Source organism: Vanellus vanellus (assembly GCF_965231255.1).
Source record: "Vanellus vanellus genome assembly, chromosome: 5".
In the NCBI taxonomy this organism is placed as follows: domain Eukaryota; kingdom Metazoa; phylum Chordata; class Aves; order Charadriiformes; family Charadriidae; genus Vanellus; species Vanellus vanellus.
Window position 1 is genome coordinate 18,349,383 of NC_138910.1, and position 14,520 is coordinate 18,363,902.

Below are 14,520 nucleotides of genomic sequence, written 5' to 3' on the forward strand. Positions count from 1 at the left end.
GATAAAATTGGGATGACAGCCTATGGGCACCAGCTCCTCCTGTCCCCAGCTGCCCGGCCCTGGTGTGGCCCCTCGCTACCTCCCAGGCCCCTTAAGCTTCCTCCTGCCCCAGGCAGCTCCTGCTGCCTGCTGTGATCCGGTGCTGGGGGCTGTCTCCCTCCTGGGTCCTGGCTGCACCTGAGACGAGATCACTGTAAACAGGCTGACCCTCCCAGCACTCTTCTCCCAGTCTCTTTACTCCTGGGGCTTGCTCCTGTCACCCACCTGCATGTCCCCCTGCCTCAGGGATGTGTCCCTGGAGGAGCTGGAGCAGAGTGCTGGGAGATGCTTGGGGGGGTCACTCCTCCAGTGTCCCCAGGCAGGGCAGACTGGTCTGAAGACAGGCAGCACCACAGAGCCAGGCTTGTGCCCAGTGGACCCAGTACACAGACAGGGGTCAGGCAGGGCTGTGCTGGGGGGCAACACAGGGGCACCAGGTTTGGGCAAAGCCATGCCAGGGATGTCAGGGTCTGGCAGGAGAGCAATGGGGAGCTGCTGGGGGGGACCTCAAGGCCAGGTCAAATTTGGCAGTGCCACACCAGGACCCCGAGTGGAGCCAGGCAGGGCTGTGCCAGGCAGGATCCCACAAGGGCTGCAGGACTTGAGCTGGGCTATGCCAGGCAGAGCCGTGCCAGGTCTCCGGGGCTGCGGGGGACAGGGCTGTGCCAGCCAGACCCCGCTAAAGTGGTGCATGTCCAAGCGCGGTGGCGGGACGCGGGTCCGGGCAGCCTGCGGCCACCGGTCCCGCTGCCGGAGGGTGCCCGTGCCCGTGGCCGTGCCCACGCCGCGTCCGTGGCTGCGCGCTGCGAGCCGAGCTTGGCACCCAGGAGTCCCCCCCCCGCCCGGCCCGCCCTGTCCGTCCCCCCGGGCTCCGGTTTCCCTGTCGGAGGCAGATGCTTTCGCAGCCCTGTCCCTCCTCCTCCTCCTTCTCCGGAGCAGCCTCCGCGCCGCGCTCCAGCCGCCCGGAGGTGCCTGCCCAGCCCAGCCCCAGCCCCAGCCCCAGCCCAGCCCCGCCGGCCGCGGTGCCCGCCCGCCCCGGCCCGGCGGAGGCAGGCAGCGGGCACCCACCCGCCGGGGACCCGGCCGGACCCTCGGGGCGGCGGCGAGCCCGGCTGCCCCCCGGCTCCCCGCCGGGGGCGCGGAGGGGGCTCGGTGCTTCCCTCCCCCCCGCCCCCCCCCCCCCCCCAACTTCAACCCTGGCAGGATGCTGCCTTCCTCCCGGACCCAGCTGGGGCTCTTCTTCATCCTTCTCTGCCCCGCCAACATCATCGGGCTCTGGTGGTGAGTAGGTCTTCCCGGGGTGAGTGCCAGGAGGGTCCCTCGCTCTCTGGGGGTGGTCCCCCCACCTCAGCTTGGGGACAGAGTCCCCTACACCCAGGGCGCACCTTGGGTGGGGATTTGCTGGCCAGGTGGATCCAGCTTGGGGGCACCCCCACACTGTCGGGATTCAGGCACATGGGTGTATTGGGGACAGCAGGTTGGGGGCGACCCTGAGGGTATGGGGTACGCAGGTCCTGTGGAGAGAGCTGCAGCCTGCCTCCCCGCACCCCAAGCCCACAGCCCGGGAGGGTTGTGTGCCCGTGGGGCAGGGAAGGGGGGCGGGGGGGGCTGGGTCCTCCAGACCCCTCTAATAAGTCAACTTTAATTAAAAGCCCGAGGGTCCCTACGGTGTCCCCTCCTGAGTGGTGGTCTGGACGCGGCGGGGACAAAACCCCTGTTTGTAATGGTGCCTTCATCAAAGGCAGAGACGGTGCCTTGCAGGATACCGGAGGGGGTGGGGGATTCATTACAGGCGCAGAGCTGGGACCCAGCCTTGGAAAGCCCAGGTATCTGTCGAAACATGAACTATTTAAATCTATTAAGAATTTCACCCAGCCTGTCTTTATCCGGTTTTAAGTGCTTAGATTCCAGCTCCCCGGCGTGCCGTCCGGGCTATCATTCATTATCTGAGGCTATTCGTCTCCACATTGTCACACTCTTTTGACCCCTAAAATAAAGCTCTCCGTAAGCCTTTCCCCTCCCGGTCCCCTGCCTGCCCGCCAGTGATTTATTCTGCAGCTCCATCCCCTTCGTTAGCCCTGGCTCCAGGGGTGTGGGGCAAAAGGTGGGGGCCCTTGGTGGGTATAAATTGTGCCATTATGTATGGTTTTACACCAGCTGAGAGTTTGTCCCCAGAGCCCAAGCACTGTGTTTATTGCTGGGGAAGGGGGTAATATGGGTCTGAAAGGGACTTGCCTTGGGTTTTTGCTAAGGAGGACAGAATGAGGTAGGGCGAGCCCTGGCTGGAGCAGGGTGCATGCCGAGGATCCCCCTGCTCTCCACCACCCACCTCGGGGTAGCAGCGCCATCCTGGGGCACGGTCCATCCTGCTGTTTTTTTCCTGGCTAAATCTCAGACGGCTGCTACATACACACAGCTGTCCCTTCAGCTCTCCCGGCTTTCTCTGCCCCATCCTCATCAATACCCACCTGGTAAGCCCCTCACCCTCAAGCTCATGTCCTGCACCCCACCTCCGGGGACATCAGTACTACCTTGCCCACGGCTAGAGCAGGCAGGGGTGAAGCAGGAGCTTGCTTTCCCTTTGATTCGGGGCAGGCAGATGGGACTGGCAAGGGCAGGGTGCTGGGGTACTGCGGGGTACCCCCACCCTGGCTGCTCAGAGTCATGCCTCGCTGTCGAGTCCGGGTCCTGCTGGTGCCTTAACCATGCTGTGCGTGTGCTGGCATCGCTGGCTTGGGGAGATTAGCAGGATTTGGCAGAGGAGGGTGAGGGGTCAAACTTGTTTTTTCTTCTTTTAAAAAAGAAGAAGAAAAGGAACCTTTAATTTAAGAATAATAACCCAGCTGCACGCAGCGCGGCCAAATGTTCTGGGCAGCAGAGCGGCTGCAGGGGGATCACCAGCACGCACTCTGCTTCTCTCCAGAGCCAGCGAGCCGGGAGGAGGTGATGTGTGGATGAGGCCACCAGCACCACCAAACGGACACGCCGGGCTTCTGGGGACAGGGCACCAGAGCAGCCAGCTGATTCATGAGCTGCTTCTTTCTCCCAGGGCTTGGGATCTCCAGCCCCCAGCTGAGATCATCCCTCATTTCCAGGGAGCTCTGCCCATGTGGGGGAGAGGGGTCTGGGCGCTGCCTGGCCCTTTGAGACAGCTAAAGATGGGCATCTTCCCACGCACCTGCTGCTGGTACCCATCCCCTTGCCCAGGTCTAAGTAGCACTGGTGGTCTGTGGGTTTTGCTTTTGGTGAGAAGGGGGTTCAGGGGTGCAGCCACGTGTTGTGCCCGGGATCCTGGACGCCCCAGGGTTGGTGGCATTGGTAGAGCTGTTGCTTGATGTCTCTGTCACTGATGCTCAGGGACCTTGGTGGCACACCTTCGCGTGTGCATCTCTGGGCACCCGTGGATGCTTAGCCAAGGGGGCATTTCTCCTGGGCAGGAAAGGAAGGTCTTTACCCTCCTCCATCCCACCCCTTGGTGCATTGGCTGTGCAGTGTGGGGGGACGCAGGGGCTGCCTGTTTGAGGCATTTTTTCCCACGCTGGTGTTTTGTGAGAGTGGCATGGCAGGGCACAGTGGGGCACACAGCTGGGCTCGGCCGTTCCTGGGTGGTAATGTTGGGATCCCAGCAGACAGCTGCATCTACAGAGAAAGGTTCGGGTGTGAAGTCCGAGCAGTAACACCGTGCTGATGACATTGTAGCCTGAGAAAGAGCATCCTCATTGTGGTGGGATGTCCTCAGAGGGCTCACTGAAGATAGTCACCCTTGTCCTATATCCTTGTCCTATATCCCCTGTGCCTCTGTGCCTCAGAAGAGTCAGAGGGACAGGGGGATAGGCAGACACACGGACCTTTCCATGGCAGAGTGGAGCCAGCTAATGGTCAGTGCTGATGGGGAAGATGTGTCATTCAGGTGCTGCCGGTCCCTTGGTTAGCGCCAGGCTTCAGGGAATAGGCTCCCCTTGTTACCACCAGCCCTGTAAAATCTCTTTCTTCCTCTTCCCTTCATCTCTTCCTGTTTCTCACCCAACTTCTTGTGCAACAGCGATTCCTCCCTGAACAGGACAGGTAGGGGCCGCCTGGGGCTCCAGGGCTGGCCTGGAGGGTGCAGGGATATGGGGTGGGCAAACCTGGTGTCCCAGGAGCTCCAGGCAGGTTCAGGGCAGGATTTCAGCTGAGCCGGTTCATGATTGGGCTGTGCTCGCAGGTATGGAGGCACCATGGGGTTGGGGGTGGGCAAAGACAGGCTTCCCCAGTGCCCCAGTGCCCATTGGCTCTCCATGAGCACAGCTGAGAGCAGCTGGGAGATGGAAGCGAGAGCAAGGGGGAAAACCATCCCAGGTGAGATGTTCTCTGCTCCAGCTGTGGGTCTGAGGGGGTCTGGAGGGACAGACACATGCCCTGCATCCCTTTACTATACATGCATGCATGTGGGCAATGCATCTCCAGGTTTTCATGGGGCTCCTTCAGAGGAGCTTGGGGAGGACCCATCTGCACTGCACTCTTGCTCGAGGGGGTCCCAGCCCTGCGCCCTCTGAAGCCACACACCCCTGAGTGGGTCTCATGCACTGGTGACCTCCCCTTCCCCTCCGCCACCCTGACCAGCACCCAGACTGCGTGAAGCCTGTAAGGACAGGCTGCTGGGCTGTAGGGCCCTGCCTGCGTGCCTTGGGATGAGCATCGTGAGTCACCCCCTGGGCTTGCTGACCCACACCCACCAACCCACAGCCCCCCCTCCCCCCCCCCCCCGGTGTCTGGTAGACTGGGCTGTCTGGCCATCCTGGGCATGCCCTCACCCCCAGAGCAGAGCTGTGTGGGCAGCAAAACACCTCCTGGTGTGGGAGTCCCTGCCTGGCAGCATGACCCCGTACCCCTTCTGGGGTAGCTGCTGACCCACTGGGTTTTTCAAAGGGAAAATATTTCCCCTGTGCTCTTTGAGATGGTACCAGCTCCAGAATTGGGCTATTTGTGTCCTCCCCCAAAGACAATTGAGCTTTCCCCCATGCCATCCCTCATCCCTACTCCTGGTCACCTCCATTGTCTCATGGTGACACCCAGGCTGCTCAGCCCTGCCCTGTGCATGCCCCAAGCTGGAGGGCTTAGATGAGCTTTGCATCAGAGGCTCGACCCCTTCAAATCCCCTCCTTGTGCAGGAGGTTGCTGGGCAGAGGTAGGTACACCTCAATAATTGTGCAGGTGAGGTCACGGATGTACAGGGTCCTGCCACCCCAAGTGGCACCCACACTTGGCCATACGCTGGCCCAGCCCTCATGCCACCCCAGCTCCAGCCTCCACGAGTGCCTGGAGGAAAGACACAGTGACCACGGGTGGGTGGACCCCTTTCTTCTCATCCCAGCCCTTCCGGGGCTTGGACATGGCTTCTTGACCGCTGCCTCTGTGGGTGCGTGCTCCCTTCATCCCCCCTGGTACCCACAGCACAAGCTTGGGCAGCTCCTGCCCGCGAGCATCTGGCCTCGGCATGACCCTGCAGCCGGCAGGTCCGTGGGTTGACACCATGCCATGCCAAAGCCTCTTTCCTTTTGGGCGGTTTCCCAGCTATTTGCATCCCATCCTTGCTGAGGAGGTGTGAAGACGAGGGCAGAGATGGGGACACCCTGCTCTCCCTGATCCATGGCATTTCCCACTCCCTCCGTCCCCCCTCGGTGCTGCTCAGCAGCCGAGCCCCGGCCATGCCCCCCAGGGCAGTGAGTTGCTGCTTACTCACCCCCCCGCCATGCTCCTCCTGCTCTGCTTTCCACTGGTTAGTAACCCCCCTCCAGCAGCACCCACGCACCGCCCGGGGTGAGGGGCCGAGCACCCGCGGCACACCTGCATGGGGTGAAGGGATGCTGGATGGGTGAAAATTCATGTGTGCCCCCCTCCTCGCCCTGTTTGCACAGCTTGGAAAGAGACGGGCTCCTGTCGGGTCCAATTTCCTCGCAGAGCTGTCACTGAGTGTGACACCAGTGTGTGGGATGCAGGGTCCCCCCTCAGGGATGGAGCTCAGCTCTTCAGGGCTGGTGTCCTCATGCCTCTCCAAGTGGGTGAAGAAGTGCCTGTGGGCTTGGGGCGACGGGCTGGGCACCCTGGCAACCTGCATCCCCCTCCTGAAGGTATCCAGTGGCTGGGATGGAGACCTGGATGCGAGGTGAGCCGCACAGGAACGCCCAGGCAGCAGCACTCAGTAGGTGCAGACCCAGCCGGTCCCACGTGGAGCTGGCATGGCTCAACCACTGCCCTCCTTCAAGGTTTCAGGGCCATCAGGACCAAAGGAGGCATTTTTCCACTTGAGGTGCAGGTGCCATTTGTGAAGGCTGACCATTCTCTTCCTCGCCATTGACTCACAAACCAGGACCCCTCCATCTCCCCTTGATCAAGGTCCGCTGGCAAGTGAAGCCCTGCTCCACACCATCCCCATGTCCGAGGGGTAGACGGGGACTTGTGCCAGTCTCCTTGGTCTACAGTTTCAGCTGGGAACTGGTCTGGGACATACTGGAGGCTCCATGACCGTGAGCTGAGCTGAAAAAGCTGGTAGGAGCCCCCAGCTCTGTCACAGCAGGGACAGGGTCCAGAGCACAGGGGTTGCATCAGAAGCTCCAGTGACTCCTGTTCCCTGTGTGTCACCTGGACCAGGCTCAGGCTGCAGCTCCGGCAGCCGAAGAGGTGACAGCAGCAGGTTGGTGGCTGGTTGCAGCTCCTCTTCTGTGCCTCAGTTTCCCCTTTCAGCAACGCAGGTTGTTTCCCTTGCACAGGGGTGCTGGGAATCACGGCGGGAAGTGCCTTTCGGGGTGAGGTGGCAGCGGCGCAGTGGCAATTTTGGCAGCCGGCGAAGGGCTCCAGGGCCAGGCAGGAGGGATGCTGCCAGGGGCAGCCGGGCGGGAGGCAGTGGGGGGGACTGGGGTGCCCCGGGCAGGTTGGGGGGAGCTGGGCTGGCGACCCGGTTCCTTCACCAGGGCAGGGGGAGGAGTGCCCGGCGGCAGAGGTGGGGCACCTTAATTGTAGATGCGGGAGGGCTTGGAGCAGGACAAGCTCAGGCAGATCTGGGCCCCGCGCCGGAGCCCTTGCCAAAGCGGTAGCAGTTTGGCAGCATTTTTCTTGCCCTTGTCTCCCCTCCGCCCCCCCCAAACCCTCCAAAGCAAAACAGCTCTCGGGCTCCCGGCAGCCTCCCCGCGCCAGAAAGCGGAGCCCAGCGGAAATTAATATCGCGCCGGACTTAGGCAGTCCACCCCACGCCTCGTCGGCATGGCCGGCGAGCTCCCGCATGCTCCTGCCAGCCCCGCTGCCACCCGGACCATGGGTGGGGACCCCCGCGGTGCCGGCGAGCCGCCCACCGTCCCCTGGCCCCGCGGGGCTGAGCGCTTCTTCCCGGCCTGATCCGGCGGGCCGGGGTGAGCCGCAGTTCAGCATTTGATCTGATGGCCTCGGGGGGCTGGCGCATCGTTTTTATATGAGTACAAAGAGTCGTCTCTTAATTGAAGTCCCATCCTGGCTCCCCTTCTTCCCCACCCCGCCAGAGCAGGAGGCCAAACCTCCGTCGGGACGTTGGGGATGTTGAGAGCGCGCAGTCCCCATGGAGGGTGAACTCGCAATCTGGCATGGAGGTGTGAAGTCCCATTGTGGGATGGGGCTGGACGGGCTTGCTGGTGGCTTTCCATGTGGACCTTGGTTCCCCCATCAATGGGAGACCTGTGCCAGCCCAGCTGCAGCCCTGCGATGCTTTCCCAGCTGACCCATCCCTTTGCAGAGATGCCCATCATCACTCAGCGGGATGACCATGCAAAGGGAAACCGACCAGAAAGGAGCAAAGATAGATGGGTGTTACCCAGCAGCAGTGTGGGATTGCCTCAGTTTCCCTGCTGGAGGTCACCTTTCCAGGCTGTGCCTCTTGGTTGAGCTGTTTAACCCTTTAAAACTCCAACCAAAGCATAAGGACTTCTTTTTCAGGCTGTGCGAGAGGGCATGTCCTCCCCCAGCCCATCTGGGATTTGGTGGGCAGAAGATGGAGGCAGCTGGGGAGCCTGACATGGGGCAGGGGGACCCTGGCAGGACCTCGAGCTTCTAACAAGAGGTTTGGAGGGGGTTTGCACTGGGGTCAGGATGGCAAGCAAAGTCCTGTAGCCTGGTGTCCTGAACACAGCCCCCCCAGCTGCGCGAGAGCAAAAAGGAAACCCAGAACATAGTTAAACACTGAGATTCAGCTTGTGATTTTCAAGCCCCTGGGGCTTGGCCAGACTATAAAGTTCTGGGTTTGGAAGCTGCAGCGCAGCCGGTGCTCCCCAGTGAGCTCCTGGCAGCACGGGCCGCCTGGGGCGATGCTCCCCAGGGGATCCCAAGGGATGTGTCTTCACAGTCCTCTGGCATCCCAAAACACTGGGGGATGCTGAGTCCAATCCTGGGGTCCTGCGGGCATCTGCAGTCAGGAAAATCATGTTATCAAGCAGGACGAGCTCTGAGCCCACAGGAGCGGTGCTGGAGGTGAGGGGGGTGCTGCGTGAGGCTGTGTTTTGGGCATACGAAACTTGGGTGGCCCATGGCCATGCGGTCTCCATGCCACGGGACAGGCGGCGTAGGCGGGAGGCCGTCAGCATGGCGTGCCTGCCCTCTGCCCGCTGCGGCTCCGGCGTTGCCTGCGGCGGAGCTGGAGCATCGCCCGCTTCGGCACGGGGCACGGCGCTGGCGGGCGGCGCAGCTGCACGAGCCGTGCCACGGAGGGCACTCGGGGCGAAATGTGTGGGGAGAGTACAGGAGTTTCTGTAGCCGGCGGCACATCGAGGAGCACGGCGTCGTGCTCAGACTTTGCCTCCCAGCCCGGAGAGCCAGGCACCTCGCTCCAGCTGTGCTGGCGAGGAGGAGCCGCCTCTGGCACAGGCCCAGCCAAGACTTGCCCTCCCGCGCTGGCATCGGCAGGGCTGGTGATGCCACCTGCATCCCTCCCTCACGCGCCCGCGCCCGCCCCCGGCTCCGTTCCCCTGGGGCCGGTGCCTGGGCAGGGGGAGGCTAGTATGGGAGCCTGGCCAGCAGCCAAGGGGCTTTATCGCCGGCAAGGTCACCCGGCTCTTCTCCCACAGGCTAAAACAGTGAGCTTCCCTGGAGAGATGGAGGTGCACAGAGAGTGCTGGCTGGGCTCCCTGCTGTGCCCATGGGGCTCCGGGAGCTGTGGCTGCACCGGGTATCGGTCACACCACAACGCCAGGGAACGTGTCGGGTCAGCGCCAGACCCAAAGAGCAGGTGCTGAGCAACACAGTGTTTCTGTCACCTCCCATTGAGGACACTGCTGTCACCCCCAGGGATGTTCCGAAGGGCTTTGGGGTGTAGAGCAGCATGTGCCAGCATCCTCTAGCCATCCCCACAGCTGGGTATCTTCCCCGTTCCCCTACTGTCTGGGCAGGACAAAGTGTCCCCTGGGTGCTGGCACACAGGTGCCACCTGTACCTTTTGCCCTGCCCTGCCTGCATACGTCTCCCTGTCCCCTTGTCACCCAACCTCAGCGCTGAGCTGACACTGCCCCTCGGCCCCACTCCATCCCTGGGAGCAGGTCTGGCCATGCCATCCCGGTCCCCCCGCTGGCTTGGGTGCTGGTTTTGCTCTGCTCGCTGTCCCTCCTGCAGGGCAGTGGGGAGCCCCCTGGTCATGGACCCCAACAGCATCTGCCGCAAGACGAAGCGGCTGGCGGGGAAGCAGGCGGAGCTCTGCCAGCTGGAGCCGGAGATCGTGCAGGAGGTGGCCAAGGGCACCAAGCTGGGCGTCCGGGAGTGCCAGTACCAATTCCGCTTCCGCCGCTGGAACTGCACCAGCCACAGCAAGTACTTCGGCAAGATCCTACAGCAGGGTAAGGCCAGTGCTTCCTCGGCTTCCCATCTCCTGAAAAGCAAACCACTGCCTAGCCACGCATCTCCCCAGGGACTCCTGGAGTAGAGTCTGGGCGTGCAAACGTGTGTGTGTGTGTATGTGGAGGGGCTTGCTCAGTGCTCCTCATCACACTGAGGTTTTACTGCCGGGACATGTCTCCCTGTGTTGTAATGAAGCAATTACCGATGCTCCCAGACAGCGCGGGGCTTCACAAAGCCCAAGAATGCACCCTCGTCTGGCAGTGATTTACTGCTCCCCCGGGACCCCAGGGTGTGCTGGGGGAAGGGGCCTGGGTGGGAGGCAGCGTGCAGCCACTGGGAGCTGCCCCTCGCCCCATGGGTGCCCTGCGGCTCCCTCCTCCTGGCCTCGCAGGGAGCAGAAGAGAGGAGCGCTCACCCCCATCCCTGCATCCCCGGGTGGGCACCCTGATGTCACCCCGAGGGACAGAGGTGGGGCAGCAGGGAGGGACGGGCAGGTGCCGGCTGGGTGGATGCAGTGGTCCAAGCCCAGCCCAGCTGCATCAAAGCCAGAGCAGGGGCAGAGCGATGGGGCACCCGTGAGTCTGTAAGGGATGGGACAGCCCTGTCACGCTCCCCTGGGAGAGAGGTTGGGGTGGGAAAGGAAGGGGAGGATGCTCGAAGAACCTCAGGCTGGTAGAGCCACTTAGTGGGCGGTGAGTTTAGTCCTGCCCCTGTTCCCATGATGGTCCCTGTGCCGAGGATGATGAAGATGCTGGAGCAAGCCCCAGCCTCCTCGGCCATCACATCTCCCAGTGGTGCATCCGCCAGGCCAAGGCAGAGTGGGGTTTGCCCCTGGGCCCTGCAAGGGTGTCGGGGTGGCAGTGCCTCGACGTCAAAGGTTTGCTGTTTTCCTCCTCCCTGGAGGCACTGGCAAGGACAGAGCGCCCTGGGCACCTGGTGGTTGCAGCTCCGATGGGGGACAGAGCTGTGGCCCTGAGGGACACGCCGGCCCATGGTGGGAAGACAGGCTCATTTAAGCAACTGATTTGCAAGTGTGGATTCCCCCCTGTACATTCAGTCAGGGGGCAGAGAGACAGGGTGTGAGGGGTCAGTCCTGCCTCTGGAGTCACCTATTTCCAGTGTCCTGGTGGCGAGGCAGGTGGGTTCTGTGCCAGGCAGGGACCTGGGCTGGCAGCAGGATGGTGTCAGGATGCCAGGGCCAGTAAATGGGTGATGCTGGTGGATGAGTTGTCGGGTACACAGGGCAGCTTGGGTTGAAAAAGACACAGGTGCATCAGGCATGCGTATGCTGAAGGAGCCACCATGCTCTGTTTGGTCCAACCTCAGTGCTGGGGCAGTGGAGAAGAGCAATGTCCTGGGGACAGTGGTGACTGGGAGCCCCCAGCACTCTGAGGACATGGGACATACCAGCTAGAGAAGGCATGGAGGTCCCTAGGGTTGCATCATGGGTGTCAGAGGCAGAGACTTCACCCTGTGCTGAGAGATGCCAGCAGGCACCGGCCTCCCTGGAAGCTTGCAGGGACTGAACAAGCCATCCCAGAGTTTTTAGGGTTCCCAGATGCCATCCCACAGCCTCCTTTTTTCAAGGATGCTTCAGCAAGCTCTGATTCCTGGCTGTGGCCTCCCCGGTGGCTGTGCCCCCTTCCCTCCCTGCCGCCTGTGCCAGGCGCAGCGTGCCAGGGCAGGCTGGCTCCGGGGCAGCCACGTGTCTGGAGGAGCTGTCAGAGGAGTGGCACCCCCCAGGGCCCTGGCTGGCAGGGTGGCATGGGGACCTCTGCCAGCTGCCGACTGCCCACTGAGGGCTCTGTGGTCCTGTGGGTGGTTGTGTGGCTTAGGGCAGGCAGGAGGGCCAGGACAGGGGACACCTGTCCCCGGGGTGGCACTGCTGGCAAGACACCAGGGTGCCCAGTTCCTACCAACAGCAACAGAAATCAGGTGCTGTGTGGGATGGAGAAGCTGCTCATGGAGCCGGTGTCCAGGACCACCCCCTCACCAAGTCAGAGTGCTGGAGAGGGAGGGATGGGGCACTCCCTTAAACACACCTTCCCCTCCGTCCCCATGGCCTGGGCACCCCTTATGTGTCACCAGCCTGGGCCAGCCCTGCCCTGGCATTCGGGTGGGCAAGGGTTTGCCTGGCACGGGTGTGGGGGGAGCCCAGGAGCCCCCTGAGCAGGGCGCCGCAACCCCGCTGCCAGAATCCCCCGCTGGCTGCGGCTGTGAGCGGCAGGTCCGGGCAGGGGAAAGATGCTTGGAATTCGTGTCCCGGAGCAGAGAGAGACAGGAGCAAATACTAATAATAAATAATCCTGCAGGGTGGAGGCTGTGCTGGTGGAGGGAGGGGGGCAGGCAACGCCCCGTGGCAAAGCAGGTACGGGGGGAGAGTGGGCAGCACAGCTTCATCGCTGCCACCTCACAGAGGGGTGAATGGCACCCGCGGTGTCCCTCACAGCACTTCTTTCCAGGTGCCAGCTTACAGCTGGGGATGGGATTTTTACTGCTTGGAGGGACATTGCAGGGTGGTGTGAGGAAGCTGTGGGTGCCACCCGGTCACCCGGGACCCCCCCTGCCTCCAGCCAGCACCACCTCACTGAGCTCCCCTCGTTTCTATGGGGCAGCACCCATCCTTGCAAGAGGAGGCAGGAGATTTGTTGCCCCTAGGACCCTACAGCTGGGGTGGAGGAACACTGGCAAGACCTGGTCATCCCCCAAAGTCTGCATATCTGCTTGCAAGAGATGGCTCCCACCCCAAACAACTCTCTCTAGTGGGTGCATCACCCAGAAAACAGCACAGAGCGCAGAGGAAGGGGGAGAAGGGGAGGTCCGAGCATGCATGGGGTGTCAGTGGGGGGATGCTTTGCATGCAGAGTCTTTGCCAAAGCTGACCCTGCATCCCGGCCCTGGCTATTCCCCTGCAGATATCCGGGAGACAGCCTTCGTGTATGCCATCACGGCGGCCGGGGTGAGCCACGCCATCACGCAGGCCTGCAGCATGGGCGAGCTGCTGCAGTGCGGCTGCGAGCTGACACGGAGCCGGGCTCCCCCCTCACCCACGGCGGGTTCGGGCACGGAGGGCACAGCCTGGGAATGGGGGGGCTGCGGGGATGACGTGCAGTTTGGCTACGAGAAATCCCAGCAATTCATGGATGCCAAGAGCAAGAAAGGCAAAAATGACATCCGAGCTCTCATCGACCTGCACAACAACGAAGCCGGGCGCTTGGTAAGGCCCCCGTGCTCCCTGCCCTGCGCAAGCATCACCCCCCCCACCCCGCCATGCCCCTACCCTGCACAACCCTCCACCTTTAGCTTCTCCAAGCCATGTACCTGCACCAACTTTGGGTGAAATGTGGGCAAACATCCTTCAGGAACCCTTTGCAGGTGCTTTGGAAAAGCCCTGTGCCCCCCCCAGCTCCCTCCCCCGGGCCAGGGCAGTGCCAAGAGGCAGGGTTTTTGGCTGGGGGTGCTGGGCAGGGATGTTGGGGGACTGAGGGCTGAGCATCGTCATCTCTTCCCCAGGCAGTGCGCAGCTACATGAGGACAGAGTGCAAATGCCACGGGCTGTCAGGCTCCTGCACCCTGCGGACCTGCTGGCGGAAGATGCCCCATTTCCGCGAGGTGGGGGACCGCCTGCTCGAGCGCTTCAACGGGGCTTTCAAGGTGATGGGGGGCAACGATGGCAAAACCCTCATCCCCGTGGGCGACAACATCAAACCACCCGACAAACAGGACCTCATCTACTCAGCCGACTCGCCCGATTTCTGCTCGGCTAACCGTAAGACGGGCTCGCTGGGCACCCGGGGCCGCGTCTGCAACAGCACGGCCATGGACACGAGCGGGTGCGACCTGCTGTGCTGCGGGCGAGGGCACCGGGACGAGACAGTGGTGCTGGAGGAGAACTGCCTTTGCCGCTTCCACTGGTGCTGTGTGGTGCAGTGCCGCAAGTGCTCTGTCCGTCAGGAGCTCAGTCTCTGTGTCTGATGGCCCGGGGTTGGGCGAGGACAATTTGGGGGGCCACCCCCAGGCTCACACTGCGGCCCCTCCTGGGACAGGTACAGGCTGAGCCGGTAGCAGGGACGGTGGGACATGAGCCCATCTCTGCACCCCAGGGAGTCCTGGCTTCTCTGGGGACAGCATGGGGCTGCCTGGCATCCCCATGGCCCCCATGGTGGGGGCTGTGGATGCAGAGTTTTCACTAATAAAGCTATTTAAAACCAGTGTGCTGCAGCGCTTCCTGGGGAGGGCTGGGAAGCACTGACTGCCATACTGGGAAGGGACCGGCCAGAGAGCTGTCCTGCCTTGGCTGTGAGTCCCAATCAGCCACACTGCCTCCAGCCTCCTGTTCATGCTGGCCATGCTGGGACCTGTGGCAGAGCCTGGCTCATCTTTCATCCACTCTTTGCTTTTCTCCACCGTTGTAGAGCCAGGAGATGAGTGTGGGTGAAGGTGAGCACTCTCCTGTACCACTCTGCAGCACTGAGGCTGGGTGTATGCTCTTCTCCCATCATCCATGGCCACCATCGTTTGGAGATGACAGTTTGTGTCCCGCCACCACCTGACCTGGAATACTTGCAATGAACTGCGGTCCACAGTCCCCTGTGCTCACCCTCCATGTGGGAGGTACAGCCATCTGCCCTGACACCATGGTGATGGGCTGTG

General features: G+C 62.3%; 1 protein-coding gene across 1 annotated transcript; it reads left to right on the plus strand.

The window, feature by feature from the left end:
• Positions 1–1,243: 1,243 nt before the first annotated feature.
• WNT6 (Wnt family member 6) lies at positions 1,244–13,842 on the plus strand (the record flags this gene model as incomplete). The annotated part of the gene is made up of 4 exons (XM_082483449.1): positions 1,244–1,320; positions 9,646–9,866; positions 12,783–13,084; positions 13,381–13,842. 4 exons carry the CDS (start codon positions 1,244–1,246, stop codon positions 13,840–13,842), a joined length of 1,062 nt encoding a protein of 353 aa, XP_082339575.1.
• Positions 13,843–14,520: the final 678 nt, after the last annotated feature.